Genomic DNA, 26,371 nt, shown 5'->3' on the forward strand with positions numbered 1-26,371 from the left:
ACCTCTGTTTATTATAATAGAAATTTTACCAGTATCTAAACACCTCTGTTTATTATAACAGAAATTTTACCAGCATCTAAACACCTCTGTTTATTATAACAGAAATTTTACCAGTATCTAAACATCTCTGTTTATTATAACAGAAATTTTACCAGCATCTAAACACCTCTGTTTATTATAACAGAAATTTTACCAGCATCTAAACACCTCTGTTTATTATAACAGAAATTTTACCAGTATCTAAACATCTCTGTTTATTATAATAGAAATTTTACCAGCATCTAAACACCTCTGTTTATTATAACAGAAATTTTACCAGTATCTAAACACCTCTGTTTATTATAATAGAAATTTTACCAGCATCTAAACACCTCTGTTTATTATAACAGAAATTTTACCAGTATCTAAACACATCTGTTTATTATAACAGAAATTTTACCAGTATCTAAACATCTCTGTTTATTATAACAGAAATTTTACCAGTATCTAAACATCTCTGTTTATTATAACAGAAATTTTACCAGCATCTAAACACCTCTGTTTATTATAACAGAAATTTTACCAGTATCTAAACACCTCTGTTTATTATAACAGAAATTTTACCAGTATCTAAACACCTGTTTATTATAACAGAAATTTTACCAGTATCTAAACCAATTTCAACAGTTTTATCTTCTTCAAACATAATTCGGTTGTGACATTGTTGAACATAAATAATAATCTTTATTCTAATTATTCTATTTTACACAAAAAAAACTTAGCCTTTACATTAATACGTGTTATATAATGGATATCCGAATGATTTTATAAATAAACGCAGTTTCCTAAATAACAAATTCCAACCATCAGCCAATCTACATACTGATCTAGCCTCCGCATTTAACACCTATCACAGTACAAAGATCGAGTGCTAAAATTTCGACGTTCAATGCTCGTGTATAAATATACCTGTATTGAATGTAAGGTCACGTACATTGGCAAAATGAAATGCGTCTTGAAAACTAGAGTCTGAACAGTTAGGAGTATCAACTGTCTACTACTTAAACTCAGCCACTCACCTATTCGTTCACATTTTGAAACCACATGTGACATTATCTCATTTAACGACTTTTCTATCACCACAGACCTTGACCTCTATATGAAACAAAGTACTGATAGCTAGAGAATGCCAGACCCTTAACGATTCACAAATAAAGCTATTTATATCTAAATGTGCCTACGTAAAACTCAATCGTGTTGCAATATTTCTATAATCCGTTCGTTTACCACTTTTCTTAATCTCAAAGAAAACTAATGATTGGGCCGGCATATCCAGGTGGTTAGGGGTGTCGTCTCGTAATCTGAGGGTCGCGAGTTCAAATTCCTGTCACACCAAACATGCTCGCCCTTTCGGCTGTGGGGGCGTTATAATGGGCGGTCAATCCCACTATCTGTTGGTAAAAAGTAGCCCAAGAGTTGGCGGTGGGTGATGATGACTAGTTGCCTTCCTTCTAGTCTTGTATTACTAAAATAGGGACGGCTAACGTAGGTAGCCCTCGTGTAGCTTTGCGCGAAATTTAGAAACAAACAAACTAATGATTGTGTTATTATATTATAATATTAGTAACTATCTTTGTAACACAATTTTCAGATGGAATAAGTTATTCTGAAATCTTCGAACAGTGTAAATAAAATGTTTTGTATTTGCTTCATCAGCCATCTTAATCTTCGTTATTAGAAGCTTGGCTTAATTAATTGGTACTCCAAACGTTTAGTTTTAAACGATTTTTGATTGTAGGAATTTCTTATTTGTGTTTGATTTGAGTATAGTCCTCACTAACACAGGCTTGTATTAACTGTTACCATATACCTTAGACGGGGGTCATTTATTAACTCTTACCCTAAACCTCTAACAAAGGCCTGTACTAAATCTTATCATAAACTATGATTATGTACCAGAAGCATGATTTATCTAAAAAAAAAGACGTAATTACTTCATTATAGACCCCTGCTAGTACAGCAGTATGACTTCGGATTTACAGCCGCTAAAATCAGCGGTTCGATTCCCCTCGGTGGGCTCAGCAGATAGCCCAATGTGGCTTTGCTATAAGAAAACACAATCCTTCATTATATCTTTAATACAAATATTTTTGACGCTTAGCCTTTAAAGGTAATCGATTAGTAATTTCTAATGATGTTTTAATTTTTTCCCAATTTCTCCTCATACATTTAAAAGATACTTCTGTATCAATTTTTCTTGAAGGCCTTTATCACAAATCTGGTTTAACCCTTACGTTAAACCTCCGTGCCTGTTTTGTTTATTATAAGCGCTACTGAACACCCAGCACATTCAAACAGATGGCGCGCAACTGATCGTTGTTTGTGCTAACAAACTTTATTGTAATCTCACTATTATTTGTGTTTTATTCTATTGTTACAAGCTATAATCTTTCGTTGTTGTAATTTGTTTGTTAGAGAAAGCTGCATGTATTAATGATGACGTCGAGATCAGATAGGCCTGGAACGCTTTGGAAATTCTGGGAAATTTGAGTCGAAGGTTCTAGTACATTCAGAGGTAGATTGTAAATATGGAATCAGTGAAGTTTCGAATAAATAGCTGAGAACATAGTAGAGTGAATAAGTGTTTCGTTTCAGCCGGATTTGGATTTTTTAAAATTTTCTGTCAGAAACTACAAGTAAGTGTATTTTTACGTTAGTGTACAATTAGTATCAATTATAAGTTTAAGTCTAGGGCAAGTCTACAAGGCAAGCTTTTACAAATGCCATGGAAGAAATACACTATTTTTTTATCGTTTACGGACTGGATTTTTGATTATTTTGCACCAAATGGTTTAAGAGAACTCCTCAACAAAAACAGTTTGTTTGTTTTGGAATTTCGCACAAAGCTACTCGAGAGCTATCTGTGCTAGCCGTCCTTAATTTAGCAGTGTAAGACTAGAGGGAAGGCAACTAGTCATCACCACTCACCGCCAACTCTTGGGCTACTCTTTTACCAACGAATAGTGGGATTGACCTCATATTATACGCCCCCACGGCTGGGAGAGCGAGCATGTTTAGCGCGTCGCGGGCGCGAACCCGCGGATTACGAGTCGCATGCCTTACGCGCTTGGCCATGTCAGGCCTAACAAAAACAGAACGCCACAACAATATTATTATTGTTTGTACTTTTGCTTTTGTTTGTAAAGCTCACATACCAATTTTGTTGTACAATTTTGTACGTTTAGCCAAAATTTTTATTTTTAACTTTCAACGCTGAGTGCAGTTTGTGCACTGTGTCCAAATTATTTTATCTTATATTATATTTTTAGTTTTCTTTTTTGAGAATAAAATCTATCTTAGTTTGCATGAAAAGTTTCACGGCAGGCTGTCGGAAGGCGTGACTAAATAACAATTATCATTGATTGTGTAGCGACGTTCCAAACTTAGATTTCCCAGCCTTCCTATGTTTACAATCTTTTAATAGGAATTTCTGACGAAATTAGAAAATTCACTGAGCCGTATTGAATTCACTTCGCGTTAACGTTGTTCCTTGATTTTACTAAGCCTCATCGTAACAAGCACATGATTATTTCAGTAACTTCCGTGTTCAAAATTGGACACTTAGAGTAATTTCTGTCATAAATTCACATTCTTGGTGACGAGGCTTTAATTCTAAACTTTCATGTGCGAAAGACGTTTTCTTCGCTTTTAGAACGAACTTTTACATTTCTGTATAAAAATAAAATACGCATCTCTGTTTCAAAAAAGATGGACAATGTAACCATTAAAAACACTTAATTAAAATATGGACAAAATAATCATTAAAAAACTCTTAATTATAAAATGGACAGGATAACCATTAAAAATCCATTAATTAAAAAGATAGATAGTAAAGCTATTAAAATTATCCTAATTGAAATTCAGATGGGTAGTACAGCCATTAACAGTTCCATTAATTTAAAAATAAAACAGTGTAACAATTAAAAAACGTATTTAAAGATGGAGAGTATATCATTGAAAATCCTTCATGTAAAATAGTTTCGGTATAATCCTTCAAAGTTATTGCTTGTAAGATTAGTGGAACCCTCCAAAAACTCGTTCAAAAAACGGGAAGTGAAACCTGTCAAGCGCCACCTATTTAAAAATTAACATTGAATTTGTCTTCCAATTTTGTAATTCCAATGGTAGAGGCTCAAGACACCAAGAAAATAACTGTTGGTCCTACATAAAGGTCAAATACCTTTGGTGATAGTAAATTCTTAAGATATAGGTGTGAAAAGACTGTCAGACGAGAATCAGTTGTCAAATTAATCTGTTCCTTACGTTTTAAAATTAAATGTTTGGCATTATAGAAGACGTTCAAATAGACCCCAGTGGAACAGTGGCATATATGTGGACTTATACTGCTAGTAAATGGATTTCTCTTACTTGTAGTGGGCAGAGCACGGATAGCATTTTCTGTAGCTTCGTATTTAATAACAATTAAACTGGATTTATGAGAGTGATATTGATGGAAGTAACAATAACAATTAAATAAATGAACCAACACAGATATCACATCGTTATTCAAACATAGATTTGAAGGAGTTAAGATGATTAAACTGACGTGATAAATTTGTTAAGGTTCAGACAGGATACGATTGATTGAAGTGTTATACTTCTTAGTAGTTTAGACAAGCTTTTGGTGAGCCAGATGGTATATTTGTTATTAGTTTGGACAAGTTTTAGGTGAGCCAGATGGTATATTTGTTAGTTGTTTGAGCAGGCTATTGGTGTAACCAGATGGTAGATTTGTTATTGGTTTGGTCGTGCTATTGGTGAACTACATGGTTCATTTGTTAATGGTTTGGTCGTTCTACTGGTGAACCAAATGGTTCATTTGTTAACAGATTTGGCATGTTGTTGGTTATCGAGATGGTAAATTTATTAATAGTTTGGTCGTGCTATGGTGAACCAGATGGCTCATTTGTTAATGGATTTGGGATGTTGTTAGTTATCGAAATGGTAAATTTATTAATAGTTTGGTCATGCTATTGGTGAACCAGATGGTTAATTTGTTAATGGATTTGGAGGTACCTACTGTCACATTGCCTTTATCATATGGCAAAGATAATAAATAATTTACTAAACATCTGAAGTTCTTCTCTATTGGTTAAATTTTATATGTTTACTATTCTGTGTGTTCACTAGATTAGCAGAGAAAGCCTTAAAAAACTAATGAAGTAGTTTATATAAGCTTGTGGCTAATATGCCAGGTTGTGTCATATTGAATTGAGATTAAAACTAATACGTGATCGTAATGAATTAGAATTAATTTGAGTTTTAGGCTATGAGTGAAACGTACTTCTGAAATTTAAAACTAGCATATGTTTATAATGAACTGACATTATAATAATTTACGTTAGAGATATGAGTTCGTTACACTTGCTGATGGAGCTTGGAAACAATAAAGTCCCAAGCTTTGGTTTATCTATGTTTGGTTTTGAATTTTGCGCTAGCCGTCTCTAATTTAGCAGTGTAAGACTAGAGGGACTAGTCATCATCAACCACCGCCAACTCTTGGGCTACTCTTTTACCAACAGATTGACCATCAAGTTATAACGCCCCCACAGCTGAAAGGGCGAGCATGTTTGGTGTGATGGGGATTTTAACACGTGACCTTCAGATTACGAGTCGAGTCCTTTAACCACCTGGCCATGCTGGGCCTTTTGTTTATGAGTTGCTGATTTAACAATATATCAGACTGGGTTCTCATTAAGATCTTGTTTCTAAGCTGCTGACTAGCATCTTATCAGACTGGGTTCTTACTGAAGTCTTGCTTCTGAGTTGCTACCTAGCATCTTATCAGACTGGGCTCTTACTGAAGTCTTGCTTCTGAGTTGCTGACTAGTATCTTATCAGACTGGGTTCTTACTGATATCTTGCTTCTGAGTTGCTGACTAACATCTTATCAGACTGGATTCTTATTGAGGTCTTGTTTCTGAGTTGTTGACCAGCATCTTATCAGACTGGGTGCTTATTGAGGTCTTGTTTTTAAGTTGCTGACTTGCATTTTATGAGACTGAGTTCTTATTGAGGTCTTGTTTCTAAGTTGCTGATTTGCATCTTATGAGACTGAGTTCTTATTGAGGTCTTGTTTCTAAGTTGCTGACTTGCATCTTATGAGATTGAGTTCTTATTGAGGTCTTGTTTCTAAGTTGCTGACTTGCATCTTATGAGATTGAGTTCTTATTGAGGTCTTGTTTCTAAGTTGCTGACTTGCATCTTATGAGATTGAGTTTTTATTGAGGTCTTGTTTCTAAGTTGCTGATTTGCATCTTATGAGACTGAGTTCTTATTGAGGTCTTGTTTTTAAGTTGCTGACTTGCATCTTATGAGACTGAGTTTTTATTGAGGTCTTGTTTCTAAGTTGCTGACTTGCATCTTATCAGACTGGGCTCTTACTGAAGTCTTGCTTCTGAGTTGCTGACTAGTATCTTATCAGACTGGGTTCTTACTGATATCTTGCTTCTGAGTTGCTGATTAACATCTTATCAGACTGGATTCTTATTGAGGTCTTGTTTCTGAGTTGTTGACCAGCATCTTATCAGACTGGGTGCTTATTGAGGTCTTGTTTTTAAGTTGCTGACTTGCATTTTATGAGACTGGTTTCTTATCAAGGTCTTGTTTCTAAGTTGCTGACTTGCATCTTATGAGACTGAGTTTTTATTGAGGTCTTGTTTCTAAGTTGCTGACTTGCATCTTATGAGACTGAGTTTTTATTGAGGTCTTGTTTTTAAGTTGCTGACTTGCATCTTATGAGACTGAGTTCTTATTGAGGTCTTGTTTCTAAGTTGCTGATTTGCATCTTATGAGACTGAGTTCTTATTGAGGTCTTGTTTCTGAGTTGCTGACTTGCATCTTATGAGACTGAGTTTTTATTGAGGTCTTGTTTCTAAGTTGCTGACTTGCATCTTATGAGACGTGTTTCTTATTAAGGTCTTGTTTCTAAGTTGCTGACTTGCATCTTATGAGACTGAGTTCTTATTGAGGTCTTGTTTCTGAGTTGCTGACTTGCATCTTATGAGACTGAGTTTTTATTGAGGTCTTGTTTCTAAGTTGCTGACTTACATCTTATGAGACTGAGTTCTTATTGAGGTCTTGTTTCTAAGTTGCTGACTTGCATCTTATGAGACTGAGTTTTTATTGAGGTCTTGTTTCTAAGTTGCTGACTTGCATCTTATAAGACTGGTTTCTTATTAAGGTCTTGTTTCTAAGTTGCTGGCTTGCATCTTATGAGACTGAGTTCTTATTGAGGTTTTGTTTCTGAGTTGCTGACTTGCATCTTATGAGACAGTTTTTATTGAGGTCTTGTTTCTAAGTTGCTGACTTGCATCTTATGAGACTGAGTTCTTATTGAGGTCTTGTTTCTAAGTTACTGACTTGCATCTTATGAGACTGAGTTTTTATTGAGGTCTTGTTTCTAAGTTGCTGACTTGCATCTTATGAGACTGAGTTTTTATTGAGGTCTTGTTTTTAAGTTGCTGACTTGCATCTTATGAGACTGAGTTCTTATTGAGGTCTTGTTTCTAAGTTGCTGATTTGCATCTTATGAGACTGAGTTCTTATTGAGGTCTTGTTTCTGAGTTGCTGACTTGCATCTTATGAGACTGAGTTTTTATTGAGGTCTTGTTTCTAAGTTGCTGACTTGCATCTTATGAGACTTGTTTCTTATTAAGGTCTTGTTTCTAAGTTGCTGACTTGCATCTTATGAGACTGAGTTCTTATTGAGGTCTTGTTTCTGAGTTGCTGACTTGCATCTTATGAGACTGAGTTTTTATTGAGGTCTTGTTTCTAAGTTGCTGACTTACATCTTATGAGACTGAGTTCTTATTGAGGTCTTGTTTCTAAGTTGCTGACTTGCATCTTATGAGACTGAGTTTTTATTGAGGTCTTGTTTCTAAGTTGCTGACTTGCATCTTATAAGACTGGTTTCTTATTAAGGTCTTGTTTCTAAGTTGCTGGCTTGCATCTTATGAGACTGAGTTCTTATTGAGGTTTTGTTTCTGAGTTGCTGACTTGCATCTTATGAGACAGTTTTTATTGAGGTCTTGTTTCTAAGTTGCTGACTTGCATCTTATGAGACTGAGTTCTTATTGAGGTCTTGTTTCTAAGTTACTGACTTGCATCTTATGAGACTGAGTTCTTATCAAGGTCTTGTTTCTAAGTTGCTGACTTGCATCTTATGAGACTGAGTTTTTATTGAGGTCTTGTTTTTAAGTTGCTGACTTGCATCTTATGAGACTGAGTTCTTATTGAGGTCTTGTTTCTAAGTTGCTGATTTGCATCTTATGAGACTGAGTTCTTATTGAGGTCTTGTTTCTGAGTTGCTGACTTGCATCTTATGAGACTGAGTTTTTATTGAGGTCTTGTTTCTAAGTTGCTGACTTACATCTTATGAGACTGAGTTCTTATTGAGGTCTTGTTTCTAAGTTGCTGACTTGCATCTTATGAGACTGAGTTTTATTGAGGTCTTGTTTCTAAGTTGCTGACTTGCATCTTATAAGACTGGTTTCTTATTAAGGTCTTGTTTCTAAGTTGCTGGCTTGCATCTTATGAGACTGAGTTCTTATTGAGGTTTTGTTTCTGAGTTGCTGACTTGCATCTTATGAGACAGTTTTTATTGAGGTCTTGTTTCTAAGTTGCTGACTTGCATCTTATGAGACTGAGTTTTTATTGAGGTCTTGTTTCTAAGTTGCTGACTTGCATCTTATAAGACTGGTTTCTTATTAAGGTCTTGTTTCTAAGTTGCTGGCTTGCATCTTATGAGACTGAGTTCTTATTGAGGTTTTGTTTCTGAGTTGCTGACTTGCATCTTATGAGACAGTTTTTATTGAGGTCTTGTTTCTAAGTTGCTGACTTGCATCTTATGAGACTGAGTTCTTATTGAGGTCTTGTTTCTAAGTTACTGACTTGCATCTTATGAGACTGAGTTCTTATTGAGGTCTTGTTTCTAAGTTGCTGATTTGCATCTTATGAGACTGAGTTCTTATTGAGGTCTTGTTTCTAAGTTGCTGACTTGCATCTTATGAGACTGAGTTCTTATTGAGGTCTTGTTTCTAAGTTGCTGACTTGCATCTTATGAGACTGAGTTCTTATTGAGGTCTTGTTTCTGAGTTGTTGACCAGCATCTTATGAGACTGGGTTCTTATTGAGGTCTTGTTTTTAAGTTGCTGACTTGCATCTTATGAGACTGAGTTTTTATTGAGGTCTTGTTTCTAAGTTGCTGACTTGCATCTTATGAGACTGGGTTCTTATTGAGGTCTTGTTTTTAAGCTGATAAATAATTAGTCTCCTAGACTAGATAATTATCAGGGCCTTCTTTCTGAGCTGCTGACTTAACAGCTTATTAAACTGAATACTTATCAGTGTCCTGTTTTAAATATTTAGCAAGTGTAGAAGTTAAGTTACTTAACGCCTGGTACGAGTTGTAGTGTTTACCTTGACCCGTTTCTCCTGCCTGCAGATAATAACAGTTTCGAGAGAATCTTTGGCTAGTGACCAGAACTAGGATGATGTATGGAATTTCCACAAACTCTTGAATACCCATCATGAAAATGAAGTGAAAAAAGTTAACACACTTAGTTGTATAGTTAGTAACATTATGGGCAAACGTGAATCATTTTAGGCTTAGGAACTTTTCAACAATGTTAACATAATAGGTTTTGATGACGTTACTGATAGTGGGTGATTTTAGGGTTAGGAAATGTTTTACAATGTGAACATAATAGGTTTTTGATGACATCATTATAAATTGATGATTTTGGAGTTAGAAAATGTTTTACAATGTTAAAATAATAGGTGTTTGAGAACGTTACTGGAAGTGGGTGATTTTAGGGTTAGGAAATATTTTACAAAGTTAACATAAGGGGTTTTAGGTCGTTACTGGAAATGGGTGATTTTAAGGGTATGATATGTTCTACAGAAACATTTATTTATCCACTTATTTCTTTGAGCTCAACAATGAATAATAATTCTGTCTTTCTACGGTATTAAGAAATCTTTTATTTTCTTTAAGTTTAATGTAAAATACGATCTATTATACACTTCAAGCTCAGTGTAACATATAATTAATACATTATCCAAGCTTAGTGTGAAATATGATTCTACATAACGTTTAGTGACAATAAGGCACCTCTTGGTCCATCTCGGCTGTCCATTCTCTAAGCCAAACCAAAAAATGTATATTAATTTAAAAATGTAAAGCCAACCATTATTATTCATATTATCTCTCAAGCTTTCTTTTAAACTTACTCAAATTTACTGCTTCCACAACATCTTAAGGTAATCCATTTCACAGGCCAAACACCGTATTTGATAAAATAAAATTGTTTTACCTGAAGACAGTTTCTACCTTGATAAAATATATGTTTGTGTTTCCTAGTTCTATAATTCTCGCTGTTAAAGATGAATAAACACTTCAATCAGATCCTTCTAACTCTTCTTTTCAAGAGAAAACAGTTTTAAGGACCTTTATTTATCTCCATATGACAACCCCTTCATCCAGACTATTATTCTAGTAACACTTGTCTAAACCCTTTCTAGCAAGTCAGTGTCTTTCCTAAGGTAAGGATCCCAAAACACAATACTGCAAAAATGATCTAACCAGTGACCTAAACAATGAAAGTGTAGCCTTTTTAAGACTTAAGTATATAAACCTAAAATCCTATTTGCCATACCGTTAGCGACAGCACACTGCTTGGATGGCTTTAGAGCAGAGGTGAGGAACTTCATGGCTATTAGCCACATGTGGCCAGTGGATAGCACAATTGTGGCCAGCTCGAGTTTAGGAATCAACTTTTTCCATCATTTATTTTATGTCGCAAATTTGGCAATCAGCAACTGCACTGCTTCACGTCATCGATAATGTCGCGTGCTTTATCACTGCCACAGACTCTGCCCATTTTGTAATGTCAGTCTGGTTTAGATGTTTGTTATCGAGTGTGCGTTCTGCAGCATACGCTTGCAAACATATTTGTATTGTACAACTTACAAGTGTTTAACTATATTTTGTTTTTAATCACATAGTATGGATAAATGGATAATTAGAAAACAAAATAATCCAGATGATGGTGAACGCTCAGAAAATAAAAACAGTTTAATTGATTCTGCCATTACTGACGAAAACAGAATAGCGAGTGACTGGAAAAACGTGAAACGTGAATTTAATGAAAGTTGAAATTTGTAGTAATTGAAGCAAATAATAAGTCAGTGTGTCTTTTGTGTGACATAGTTTTTAGGAATAATAAAGTGTACAACCTTAAGCAACACTTTAACAATTTTCACAACGAATTAGATGTAAAATTTCCAGTTGAGAGCTGAAATCGTATGAATGAAATTAGCTGTCTGAAAGCACAACTTCATGAACAAAAGGGAAGCCTAAAAAGATTTTAGTACAAGAAATATTGATTGTGATTAAAACTCTGTTGGAGAATTATGATTCAAAAATAAAAGATCATATTCTTCAAAAGGTAAGTAATTTGCAATGAATTCAAAGAACAATTGTCCTCAGAATACTAGAGTTAGTGAAAGACATAGAAAATCAGTTGTTTGAAGAACTAAAAGACTGTATCTTTTTTTAGCACTAGATGAGTCGACAGATGTTAGTAACACTCCACAGTTGATATTTTGGGTTCGATATGTGACTTCAGATCTTCAAGTAATGTAAGAAATTCTTGGTCTTTGTGGATTAAGAGATCGAACATGTGGAAAAAACATCTTTGATAATGTTCTTCAAATGTCAAAAAATTCAGTGTGGATTTAAAAAACTGGTTTCTGTCACAACAGAGGGTGCTCCCACCATGACTGGGGTCAAATTAGGATTTGTTTCTCTTTCGAAGCATCATTTAATTGAAAATAATATGAAGTCTACACTGCCATCTTTCTATTGTATTTTGCTTCAGGAAATTTTTGTGCTCAGATGTGTAAAAGTGATGAATTGAAAAGATTGATGGACATTGTTGTAATAATCGTGAATTATATTAGAAGTGGAAGCTCTCTCATCCATCGACAGTTTGTTGAGTCTCTGAAGAAAAGCAGTGAATGTACGTTTGATGATCTTACGGGTTTTGCAAATGTAAGATGGTTAAGTAAAGGGAAGTCTTGAAACGATTTACTTCCTTATTTCCTCAAATAAGAGAGAATCATGAAAACTGAAACTTTGTCACGACAGTGTGATTTGTACTTTCTGTACGACATAATGGCTCACTTGAATAATTTGAATACGAAGCTTCAGGGAAGACGTAAAATAACAAGCGAGCAATCATAGCCTATACATGAATTTTAATTAAAGCTAAACTTCCTTGTGGAACAATTACAAAATAATGATTTGACACGTTTCTCCGATTTTAAAAAATTTGAAAATGATATTTGAATTTTTGCATGATCCATTTTAATTTGACTTAGGAAATTTCAGTAAAGAAATTACATTTTTTTTGTCTTTGGATAAGCGTGATTTGAAGACGTTTGTTTGTTTGGGAATTTCGCACAAAGCTACTCGAGGGCTATCTGTGCTAGTCGTCCCTAATTTAGCAGTGTAGGACTAGAGGGAAGGCAGCTAGTCATCACCACCCACCGCCAACTCTTGGGTTACTCTTTTACCAATGAATAGTGGGATTGACCGTCACATTATACACCCCCACGGCTGGGAGGGTGAGCATGTTTAGCGCGACGCGGGCGCGAACCCGCGACCGTCGGATTACGAGTCGCACGCCTTACGCACTTGGCCATGCCAGGCCAATTTGAAGACGAGATGCCTACCCTGCAAAAGGTAGAACACATAAAAGGTAAACAAAAATGTTCTATCAGAGAGATGTGGCTCACTATTCTGATAAGTCTTCCAAATTTAAAGATAGCAATTTCAAAATTATTTTCGATGTTTGGAACCACATGGGTGTGTGAGTCAACATTCTCTACGCTAGGTTTTCTCAAGTCTAGATACCGATCTCGACTTACTAACATAAATTTAGAGGCAAAGCTAAAATGCTCATTGAACATAGATATTAAGCCAAATTTCATGAAACTTGTTGATGAAAACCCCATCAATTTTCACATTGAAAGTTTTATGAAATGCAATTATTTTGATTAAACTAACATCTTTCAATTTTTTTAATAGTGTGACCAACGTTGTTTTCATTAACCACAGTTGTGGCCACATCGCTGCTTTAGAGGCTGATCGTTGGTTTCTTGTTTGTTTTAATCTCGCGAAAAGCTACATAAGGGCTATCTGCGTTAGCCGTCCGTAATTTAGCAGTGTAAGACTAGAGGGAGGGCAACTAGTCATCACCACCCACCTCCAACTCTTGGGCTACTTTTGGGCTGTTTTAATCAACGAATAGTGGAATTGCCCGTAACATTATAACGCCCCCACAACTGAAAGGACGAGCACGTTTGGTGTGACAGAGATTCGAACCCACGACCCTCGGATTACGAGGTTCAAATGTATCTTGTTTAAAAAGATATTGAAGTCTGTGTGGTCTGGAAATTACGTTCGTATGGTCAGTTTTAACTCCGCTCATAATTTTTTGTTCTTCCTGACTGAAAAAAAAAAAAAGCTTTAATGTTTCGTACTCGTCTTCCCTTTGTATTTGACAAGGTAAAGCTTCCTTGTTGGTCTACTTGTAGTGTTAAATCAAAAACATAACTATGAACACGTACAATTATTATTCCCGTATAGACGTGCCTACACTATATGTCACTTTCTTAGTCCTAATTACAACGTCAAGTACAGCGGTAAGACTACTGATTTACAACGCTAAAATCAGGGGTTTGATTCCCCACGGTGGATTCAGCAGATAGTCCGATGTGACTTTGCTATAAGAACACACACACAGTGCTTATGATAGATAAATTATGTTGCTAGTTCTCAGTGAATATTACAAGATGCTGGTAATCGTAGAAATATTGCTACTGTGATAATGTATTAAAAAGAATAGGTTGCCACATCAACCACTACATCAGGATCTCTTCCTTTTATAATACTGTTAAGGTTATTACCATTTAAATTATAATTCAAATTATTATAACCCACATACATTATCTTGCATTTATTATAATTAAAACCCGTCTACCATTTATTTGTTCAACTCACTAAATGGTTTAAATCCTTTTGTAAATCAGCAGCATCCTCTTCACAACCAGTAACTCCCAAGACCTTAATGTCATCAGCAGATTTAAATAATTTATTGACCATTCCTTCATTTATGTCATCAATGTAAATCAAAGAAAGCAATGATCCTAACACTGATTCCTAAGGTACGCAATTTTTGACATTAATACAGCTTGATTGAACTCCATTTGTAACAACCCTCTGATTTCTTCTGTCCACTAACCAGTAATAAGTGTGAAACATGATTCATACATAACCTACACCTTTTGAAGTACGTAAACTTTTCTACGTTCTTAGCAAGTTCATGAACTCCTACGCCCTCAAACTTTAGTTAAGAAATTCCAGATTAAAATCTTTCGTATACTAAACTGTTACTGGGTGCTTTGTTGGACTAGACTTTCTCAGCAAGAAGCTTTTCCTTAAAAAGCGTGAACGACGTGCTAACGTGACTATTCGCTGCACATTACTGGTTTAAGTGAAAAATGTCTGAAATATAAAAATATTCGATTGAAATTGGTTAATTAAAAATCAATACCTTTCTGCCCTATCAGTCTCACATATCAATGTAACAAACAGCATAAAAAAGTACTTTGTATTACTTATTCCACTTTGTATACACTCACGTATGGTTGGATTGAATGACTATCATGGAATATAAGGCCTAATATTCATTCTTTTTGTGTGTTTGTATGACAGAAGAACTATGCCCAGGAGGAAGCTGGAAGGGTGGTTCTCTACACCACAACAATGGGAATCATCAGGAAAACATTTGAGGAGTGTCGACGTGTCCGGAACATTCTCCAGACGTTGTTGGTAAAGTTCGAAGAGCGAGACGTCTTCATGAATCGCACACATCAGAGAGAACTTCTCGAACGGTTAGGAACCAATACAGTGCAGGTTCCTCAGATTTTTGTAGGAGGAAGCTGGTTCGCGGTAAATATTCAGAATTTGCTTTTTCTAAGACATTAGGTTATTGTTGATTTTACTTTTATGATACTATGATATTAACAGGATGTACATCTCAACATCTAACTCAATTATTGTATGGATGTCTGGGTCCTCTGTGTCTTCATCTATTAGTATTCTATGATCAGATTGTACATAATCTAGCTCAATCCTTTCATAACCATCTGGATCCTATGTGTCTTCATTCATTACTATTCTATGATCAGATTGTACATAATCTAGCTCAGTCCTTTGATAACCATCTGGGTCCTCTGTGTCTTCATCTATTACTATTCTATGATCAGACTGTACATAATCTAGCTCAGTCCTTTTATAACCATCTGGGTCCTCTGTATCTTCATTCATTATTCTATTGCCAGAATGTACATAATCCAGCTCAGTCCTTTGATGACCATCTGGGTCCTCTGTGTCTTCATTCATTACTATTCTATGATCAGATTGTACATAATCTAGCTCAGTCCTTTGATAACCATCTGGGTCTTCTGTTTATTCATCTATTACTATTCTATGATCAGACTGTACATAATCTAGCTCAGTCCTTTTATAACCATCTGGGTCCTCTGTATCTTCATTCATTATTCTATTACCAGAATGTACATAATCCAGCTCAGTCCTTTGATGACCATCTGGGTCCTCTGTGTCTTCATTCATTACTATTCTATGATCAGATTGTACATAATCTAGCTCAGTCCTTTGATAACCATCTGGGTCTTTTGTTTATTCATCCATTACTATTCCATGATCAGACTGTACATAATCTAGCTCAGTCCTTTTATAACCATCTGGGTCCTCTGTTTCTTCATCCATTACTATTCCATGATCAGACTGTACATAATCTAGCTCAGTCCTTTCATAACTGTGTGGGTCCTCTGTGTCTTCATCCATTCTTCTATTACCAGAATGTACATAATCTAGCTCAGTCCTTTGATAACCGTCTGGGTCCTCTGTGTCTTCATCCATTACTATTCTATTATCAGATTGTACATAATCTAGCTCAATCCTTTCATAACTGCCTGGGTCCTCTGTGTCTTCATCTATTACTATTCTATTACCAGAATGTACATAATCTAGCTCAGTCCTTTTATAACTGTCTGGGTCCTCTGTGTCTTCATCCATTACTATTCTATTACCAGAATGTACATAATCTAGCTCAGTCCTTTGATAACCGTCTGGTCCTCTGGTCTTCATCCATTACTATTCTATACCAGAATGTGTCTCCTTTTATAACTGCTGGGTCCTCTGTGTCTTCATTACTATTCTATTACCAGAATGTACATAATCTAGCTCAGCCCTTTTATAACTGTGTGGGTCCTCTGTGTTTTCATCCATTACTATTCTATGATCAGGTTATACATAATCTAGCTCAGTCCTTTTATAACTGTGTGGGTCCTCTGTGTCTTCATCCATTACTATTCTATTACCAGAATGTACATAATCTAGCTCAATCCTTTCATAACTGTCTGGGTCCTCTGTGTCTTCATCCATTACTATTCTATTACCAGAATGTACATAATCTAGCTCAATCCTTTCATAACTGTCTGGGTCCTCTGTGTATTCATCTATTACTATTCTATTACCAGAATGTACTAAACTTGACATGTTGTCTAGATCTTAAGGAAACTGGGAAGATAACAAACTGTTATAAATACAAATATCTTAGTAGCAGTATTTGACAAAAAACATCTTGAATAGACAATCTTAAGTAGTGGTCAAGATTGATCTGTAACCATTAATCTGTCTAGTCTGACACCAGTCAAACCAGTGGTGACTGGTACTGGTTTATCCTCTTGTCAGATGTTGATCTCAGTACATTCCAAGCCTGACGTTCATCAGTCACTCCAGGTTTCGACGGTTGTTTCCCATAACGACCGGTTAGTCACCTTCCAAAGTGGCGCCATCCAGCACATTAGGAACCGGTTTTTTTGAACAGCAGAACCAACTTGAACCTTTATTTCTAACAGTGTGTCCCACTAACAGATCTGTGTATAGTTCACTAACCTACTTTAAAAATCGTTAAATTTGTTTAATAAACTTCGGGTCAGTGGCGTAACTATGGATGTTTCGTGGATACAAAACGCGTTATAAACACACAAAAAAAACCTGTATACTTGACTTAGCTTCCAATCTGTTTGTTTTGTTACGTTCATTACACTGTGTTTTGTTACTCCTGTAACACGGCTAGTTGTAAGATTTTGTTTTGTTTTGTTTGTTTTTTGGAATTTCACACAAAGCTACTCGAGGGCTATCTGTGCTAGCCGTCCCTAATTTAGCAGTGTAAGACTAGAGGGAAGGCAGCTAGTCATCACCACCCACCGCCAACTCTTGGGCTACTCTTTTACCAACGAATAGTGGGATTGACTGTCACATTGTAACGCCCCCACGGCTGAAAGGGCGAGCATGTTTGGCGCGACGGGATGCGAACCCGCGACCCTCAGATTACGAGGTCGCACGCCTTAACACGCTTGGCCATGCCAGGCCGGCTAGTTGTAGGATAATTACATATTCATCACACTGTCTTGTCATGTTTGTGGTGGGGACAGTTTATGAATCAATAAGATCATCTCATTGTCCTGTTGAATGCGTGACAGGGACAGTTACGAAAATTAAATGCCGAACTGAGCAGCTGTCCACTAGGAACTGGACTAAACACCCACATAGATAATGATAATTACTTGTGAAGATCAGAATGACTCGTGTCATCAGTTGTACATCAAACTGGACTAAACATCCACATGGATAATGATAATTACTTCTGAAGATCAGAATGACTCGTATCATCAGTTGTACATCAAACTGGACTAAACATCCACATGGATAATGATAATTACTTCTGAAGATCAGAATGACTCGTATCATCAGTTGTACATCATTGTTGTTTAACGATACTTTCGGACTGACACTTCTGAAGGATCCACTAGACACGTGCTAAACGTGAAATTGACTGAACGAATCTCTAAGTCTGAAACTAAAAACTGTTTCACATGTTTGGTTTTTATTATTCTCTCCGTTTAGTATACAATATTTCTTTTTAACAGTATATCGTCTCAGAGATTTTTTCTTTATATCAAGTCTTTATATGCTTGTACTCGAACGATAAACGTGGACTTAGCAACAGAGCCTGACTAATGAACAGCGCGTGATATGGGTCACAATCAAATTATCTGCACACTTCCTGCGGCCTTTAACAAGGTCTACCCTGTCGTTCCACAACCGCAGGCTTCAGGTTATAGGTAGATCAACTCTGCTAATTAAACTGTTTTTGTTAACACACTGTGTCGTAAAATGTCATTAATTCCTTTTGGGTGGCATGGATGTTTTGTATCCATCATGTTATATTAATTACGAACAATGACTTGTAGTGTTTCACATTCTGAACACGGCTCTCAGTTTACGGAATCGTATTGGGAGATTTTGTGTGTTAACACCGGTATTTAAATAAAGTTTTTATATCGCAAAAAGTGTTTAGTTACGATTTGTAGAGTTTGTGTTAAATTACGAAAGAAATACAAAAATATTTATAAGACGAACAGAAGAACTGAATCGTAGTTTTATATGTTATACATAGCAGACGAATGTGTGAATCGTAGTTTTATATGTTATACATAGCAGACGAATGTGGTACATGACAGACAGTGTTTTAAAGAAGTCACAAACACGTGTGGTAGGTGACAGACAGTGCTTTAAAGAAGTTACAAACACGTGTGGTAGGTGACAGACAGTGCTTTAAAAAAGTTACAAACACGTGTGGTAGGAGACAGACAGTGCTTTAAAGAAGTTACAAACACGTGTGGTAGGAGACAGACAGTGCTTAAAAGAAGTTACAAACACGTGTGGTAGGTGACAGACAGTGTATTAAAGAAGTTCCAAACACGTGTGGTAGGTGACAGACAGTGCTTAAAAGAAGTTACGAACACGTGTGGTAGGAGACAGACAGTGCTTTAAAGAAGCTACGAACACGAGTGGTAGGTGACAGACAGTGCTTTAAAGAAGTTACAAACACGTGTGGTAGGTGACAGACAGTGCTTTTAAAGCTACGAACACGTGTGGTAGGTGAGAGACAGTGCTTTAAAGAAGTTACAAACACGTGTGGTAGGTGACAGACAGTGCTTTAAAGAAGTTACGAACACGTGTGGTAGGTGACAGACAGTGCTTAAAAGAAGTTACGAACACGTGTGGTAGGTGACAGACAGTGCTTAAAAGAAGTTACGAACACGTGTGGTAGGTGACAGACAGTGCTTTAAAGTAGTTACAAACACGTGTGGTAGGTGACAGACAGTGCTTTAAAGAAGCTACGAACACGTGTGGTAGGTGAGAGACAGTGCTTTAAAGAAGTTACAAACACATGTGGTAGGTGACAGACAGTGCTTTAAAGAAGTTACAAACACGTGTGGTAGGTGACAGACAGTGCTTTAAAGAAGTTACAAACACGAGTGGTAGGTGACAGACTGTTTTAAAGAAGTTACAAACACGTGTGGTAGGTGACAGACAGTGCTTTAAAGAAGTTAAAACACGTGTGGTAGGTGACAGACAGTGTTTTAAAGAAGTTACAAACACGTGTGGTAAGTGACAGACAGTGCTTTAAAAAGTTACAAACACGTGTAGTAGGTGACAGACAGTGCTTTAAAAAGTTACGAACACGTGTGGTAGGTGACAGACAGTGTTTTAAAGAAGTTACAAACACGTGTGGTAGGTGACAGACAGTGCTTTAAAGAAGTTACGAACACGTGTGGTAGGAGACAGACAGTGCTTTAAAGTAGTTACAAACACGTGTGGTAGGTGACAGACAGTGTTTTAAAGAAGTTACAAACACGTGTGGTAGGTGACAGACAGTGTTTTAAAAAGTTACGAACACATGTGGTAGGTGACAAACAGTGCTTGAAGAAGTTACGAACACGTGTGGTAGGTGACGAACAGTGTTTAAGAAGTTACAAACACGTGTGGTAGGTGACAGACAGTGCTTTAAAGAAGGTACGAACACGTGTGGTAGGAGACAGACAGTGCTTTAAAGAAGTTACAAGCACGTGTGGTAGGTGACGGACAGTGCTTTAAAGAAGTTACGAACACGTGTGGTAGGTGAGAGACACTGCTTTAAAGAAGTTACAAACACGTGTGGTAGGTGAGAGACAGTGCTGTAAAGAAGTTACGAACACGTGTGGTAGGAGACAGACAGTGCTTTAAAGAGGTTACGAACACGAGTGGTAGGTGACAGACAGTGCTTTAAAGAAGTTACAAACACGAGTGGTAGGTGACAGACAGTGTTTTAAAGAAGTTACAAACACGAGTGGAAGGTGACAGACTGTGCTTTAAAGAAGTTACAAACACGTGTGGTAGGTGACAGACAGTGCTTTAAAGAAGTTACAAACACGAGTGGAAGGTGACAGACTGTGCTTTAAAGAAGTTACAAACACGTGTGGTAGGTGACAGACAGTGCTTTAAAGAAGTTACAAACACGTGTGGTAGGTGACAGACAGTGCTTTAAAGAAGTTACAAGTACGTGTGGTAGGTAACAGTCAAACTGTTATTTCCAGAAGTGAACCACTATCGAACTGTTTTAAGCAAAATTCGGTGGTATAAGAGTTAGCTATAAATCAGTGTGTGTTACATACAAATATATCACTACCTACTGTAGATTTTGAAAACCACTCTACAAGTGTATTTTTACAGTTATATATATATACATATTGTAATTATTACTTATGTTTCAGAATGCTGAAATAATGGAGAGGTTAAATGAATCTGGAGATTTAAGACAGTTTCTACGTCCCTACAAAGTATGTATAATAACAGTATAATATAACTATATAACAGTGTGTAATAAGTATAATAACAGTATAACTATATAACAGTATGTAATAAGTATAATAACAGTATAATATAACTATATAACAGTGTGTAATAAGTATAATAACAGTATAATATAACTATATAACAGTAAGTAATAAGTATTATAACAGTATAATATAACTATATAACAGTATAATATAACTATATAACAGTATGTAATAAGTATAATAACAGTATAATATAACTATATAACAGTATGTAGTAAGTATAATAACAGTATAATATAACTATATAACAGTATGTAATAACTATAATAACAGTATAATATAACTATATAACAGTATGTAATAAATTTACAATACCGGTATAATATAACTATATAACGGTATGTAATAAATTATAATAACGGTATAATATAACTATATAACGGTATGTAATAAGTATAATAACAATATAATATAACTATATAACGGTATGTAATAACTAAATATAATAACAGTATAATATAACTATATAATAGTATGTAATAACTAAGTATAATAACAGTATAATATAACTATATAATAGTATGTAATAAGTATAATAACAGTATAATATAACTATATAATAGTATAATAAGTAAATTATAATAACGGTATAATATAATTATATAACGGTATGTAATAAATTATAATAACGGTATAATATAACTATATAACGGTATGTAATAAAGTATAATAACGTATAATGTAATAAGGTATAATAACGGTATAATATAACTATATAACGGTTGTAATAATAAGTATAATAACGGTATAATATAACTATATAACAGTATTAGTAATAAAATTATAATAACGGTATAATATAACTATATAACGGTGTGTGTAATAAAATATAATAACGGTATAATATAACTATATAACAGTATGTAATAAATTATAATAACGGTATAATATAACTATATAACAGTATGTAATAAAAGTATAATAACAGTATAATATAACTATATAACGGTGTGTAATAAATTATAATAACAGTATAATATAACTATATAACGGTAAGTAATAAATATTATAACGGTATAATATAACTATATAACAGTATGTAATAAAAAAATAATAACAGTATAATATAACTATATAACGGTATGTAATAAGTATAATAACGGTATAATATAACTATATAACGGTATGTAATAAGTATAATAACGGTATAATATAACTATATAACAGGTATGTAATAAGTATTATAATAACAATTACAATATAACTATATAACGGTGTGTAATAACTATAAAACATGTAATATACCTATATAACATTATGTAGTAATAAGTAAAATTATAATAACGGTATAATATAACTTATATAACAGTTGTAATAAAATTTACAATAACCAGTATAATATAACTATATAACAGTATGTAGTAAGTATAATAACAGTATAATATAACTATATAACAGTATGTAATAAGTAAGTATAATAACAGTATAATATAACTATATAACAGTATGTAATAAGTATAATAACAAGTATAATATAACTATATAACGGTATGTAATAAGTAAGTATAATAATGGTATAATATAACTATATAACGGTATGTAATAAAGTATAATAATAGTATAATATAACTATATAACAGTATGTAATAAGTATAATAACAGTATAATATAACTATATAACACTATGTAATAACTATAATAACAGTATAATATAACTATATAACACTATGTAATAACTATAATAACAGTATAATATAACTATATAACAGTATGTAATAAGTAAGTATAATAACAGTATAATATAACTATATAACAGTATGTAATAAGTATAATAACAGTACAATATAACTATATAACAGTGTGTAATAACTATAATAAAAGTATAATTTTACTATATAATAGTGTGTAATAACTATAATAACAGTATAACTATATAACAGTATGTAATAAGTATAATAACAGTATAATATAACTATATAACAGTATGTAATAAGTACAATACCAGTATAATATAACTATATAACAGTATGTAATAAGTATAATAACAGTATAATATAACTATATAACGGTATGTAATAAGTATAATAACAATATAATATAACTATATAACGGTATGTAATAACTAAGTATAATAACAGTATAATATAACTATATAATAGTATGTAATAACTAAGTATAATAACAGTATAATATAACTATATAATAGTATGTAATAAGTATAATAACAGTATAATATAACTATATAATAGTATGTAATAAGTAAGTATAATAACAGTATAATATAATTATATAACAGTATGTAATAAGTATAATAACAGTTATAATATAACTATATAACGGTATGTAATATAATTATAATAACAATTTATGTAATAAATTATAATAACGGTATAATATAACTATATAACGGTAATGTAATAAGTATAATAACGGTATAATATAACTATATAACGGTATGTAATAAATTATAATAACAGTATAATATAACTATATAACAGGTGTGTAATAAATTATAATAACGGTATAATATAACTATATAACAGTGTGTAATAAAGTATAATAACAGTATAATATAACTATATAACGGTATGTAATAAATTATAATAACGGTATAATATAACTATATAACGGTGTGTAATAAATTATAATAACAGGTATAATATAACTATATAACAGTAGTGTAATAATAAGTATTATAACGGTATAATATAACTATATAACGGTATGTAATAAAATTATAATAACAGTTATAATATAACTATATAACGGTATGTAATAGTAAGTATAATAACGGTATAATATAACTATATAACAGGTATGTAATAAGTATAATAACAGTATAATATAACTATATAACAGTTATTGTAATAAGTATAATAACAATATAATATAACTTATATAACAGGTGTATGTAATAACTATAATAACAGGGTATACCTATATAACATTATGTAATAAGTATAGTATAATAACGGTATAATATAACTATATAACAGTATGTAATAAATTACAATACCAGTATAATATAACTATATAACGGTGAGTATGTAGTAAATTATAATAACGGTATAATATAACTATATAATAACGGTATGTAATAAGTAAGGGTATAATAACGGTATAATATAACTATATATAACGGTATGTAATAAGGTATAATAACAGTATATATAACTATATAACGGTATGTAATAAATATAATAATACTATAATATAACTATATAACGTGTATGTAATAAGTAATTATAATAACATATAATATAACTATATAACGGTATGTAATAAATTATAATAACAGTATAATATAACTATATAACACTATGTAATAACTATAATAACAGTATAATATAACTATATAACAGTATGTAATAACTATAATAACAGTATAATATAACTATATAACAGTATGTAATAAGTAAATTATAATAACAGGTATAATATAACTATATAACGGTATGTAATAAAGGTATAATAACAATTATAATATAACTATATAACGGTGTTGTAATAACTTTATAATAAAGTATAATTTTACTATATAATGAAGGTTAATGTAATAACTATAATAACAGTATAACTATATATATAAGTGTATGTAATAAATTATAATAACGGTATAAATATAATATAACTATATAACGGTATGTAATAAAGTACAATATCAAGTATAATATAACTATATAACGGTATGTAATAAGGTATAATAACGGTATATATATAACTATATAACGGTATGTAATAGAAGTATAATAACAATATAATATAACTATATAACGGTATGTAATAACTAAGTATAATAACAGTATAATATAACTATATAATAGTATGTAATAACTAAATTATAATAACGGTATAATATAACTATATAATGGTATGTAATGGGGTATAATAACAGTATAATATAACTATATAATGGTATGTAATAAGTAAGTATAATAACAGTATAATATAATTATATAACGGTATGTAATAAATTATAATAACAGTATAATATAACTATATAACAGTATGTAATAAGTATATAATAACAAGTATGTAATAGAATTATAATAACGGTATAATATAACTATATAACGGTGTAATAAGTATAATAACGGTATAATATAACTATATAACAGTGTATAAATAAGTATAATAACGGTATAATATAACTATATATAACGGTGATGTAATAAGGGTATAATAACAGTATAATATAACTTTATATAACGGTGTGTAATAAAGTATAATAACAGTATAATATAACTATATAACAGTGTGTAATAAAATTATAATAACGGTATAATATAACTATATAACAGTTGTTGTGATAGAATTATAATAACAGTATAATATAACTATATATAACAGTAAGTAATAAATTATTATAACGGTATAATATAACTATATAACGGTATGTAATAGAATTATAATAACGGTTATAATATAACTATATAACGGTATGTAATAAATTATAATAACGGTATAATATAACTATATAACGGTGTGTAATAAATTATAATAACAGTACAATATAACTATATAACGGTGTAGTAATAACTATAATAACAGTATACCTATATAACAGTGTGTAATAAAAGTAAGGGTATAATAACGGTTATAATATAACTATATAACGGTGTGTAATAGAATTACAATACCGGTATAATATAACTATATAACGGGTATGTAGTAAGGGTATAATAACAGGTATAATATAACTATATAACGGTATGTAATAAGTAAAATTATAATAACAATGGTATAATATAACTATATAACGGTATGTAATATAATTAGTATAATAACGGTTATAATATAACTATATAACGGTGGTATGTAATAGGAGTATAATAATACTATAATATAACTATATAACGGTATGTAATAAAATATAATAATGGTATAATATAACTATATAACGGTATGTAATAAATTATAATAACAGGTATAATATAACTATATAACACTATGTAATAACTATAATAACAGTATAATATAACTATATAACACTATGTAATGGCTATAATAACAATATAATATAACTATATAACGGTATGTAATAAGTAAGGTATAATAACGGTATAATATAACTATATAACAAGTATGTAATAAATTATATAATAACAGTTGCAATATAACTATATAACGGTGTGTGTAATAACTATAATAAAAGTATAATATAACTATATAATGAAATTGTAAATAACTATAATAACAGTATAACTATATAACAGTGTGTAATAAATTATAATAACAGTTATAATATAACTATATAACGGTATGTAATAAGTAAAGTATAATAACAATATAATATAACTATATAACGGTATGTAATAAAGGGTATAATAACAGTATAATATAACATATTATTGTAATAAGAGGTATAATAACATTATAATATAACTATATAACAGTATGTAATAAGTAAGTAAGTATAATAACGGTTATAATATAACTATATAACGGTATGTAATAAAGAAGGTATAATAACAAATATAACTATATAAAGTATGTAATAAATTACAAT

General features: G+C 32.4%; 1 protein-coding gene across 1 annotated transcript in view; it reads left to right on the top strand.

Moving 5' to 3' along the window:
* Positions 1-26,371, top strand: part of LOC143247861 (uncharacterized) — a 64,194-nt gene that overhangs the window by 7,303 nt on the left and 30,520 nt on the right. Inside the window, exons 2-3 of the mRNA XM_076496416.1 lie at positions 14,822-15,058; positions 20,797-20,862. Of these exons, the coding sequence (XP_076352531.1) occupies positions 14,822-15,058; positions 20,797-20,862 (303 nt within the window). The remainder of the gene's footprint in view (positions 1-14,821; positions 15,059-20,796; positions 20,863-26,371) is intronic.

The sequence above is a fragment of the Tachypleus tridentatus genome, chromosome 3, assembly GCF_004210375.1.
Source record: "Tachypleus tridentatus isolate NWPU-2018 chromosome 3, ASM421037v1, whole genome shotgun sequence".
NCBI lineage: Eukaryota > Metazoa > Arthropoda > Merostomata > Xiphosura > Limulidae > Tachypleus > Tachypleus tridentatus.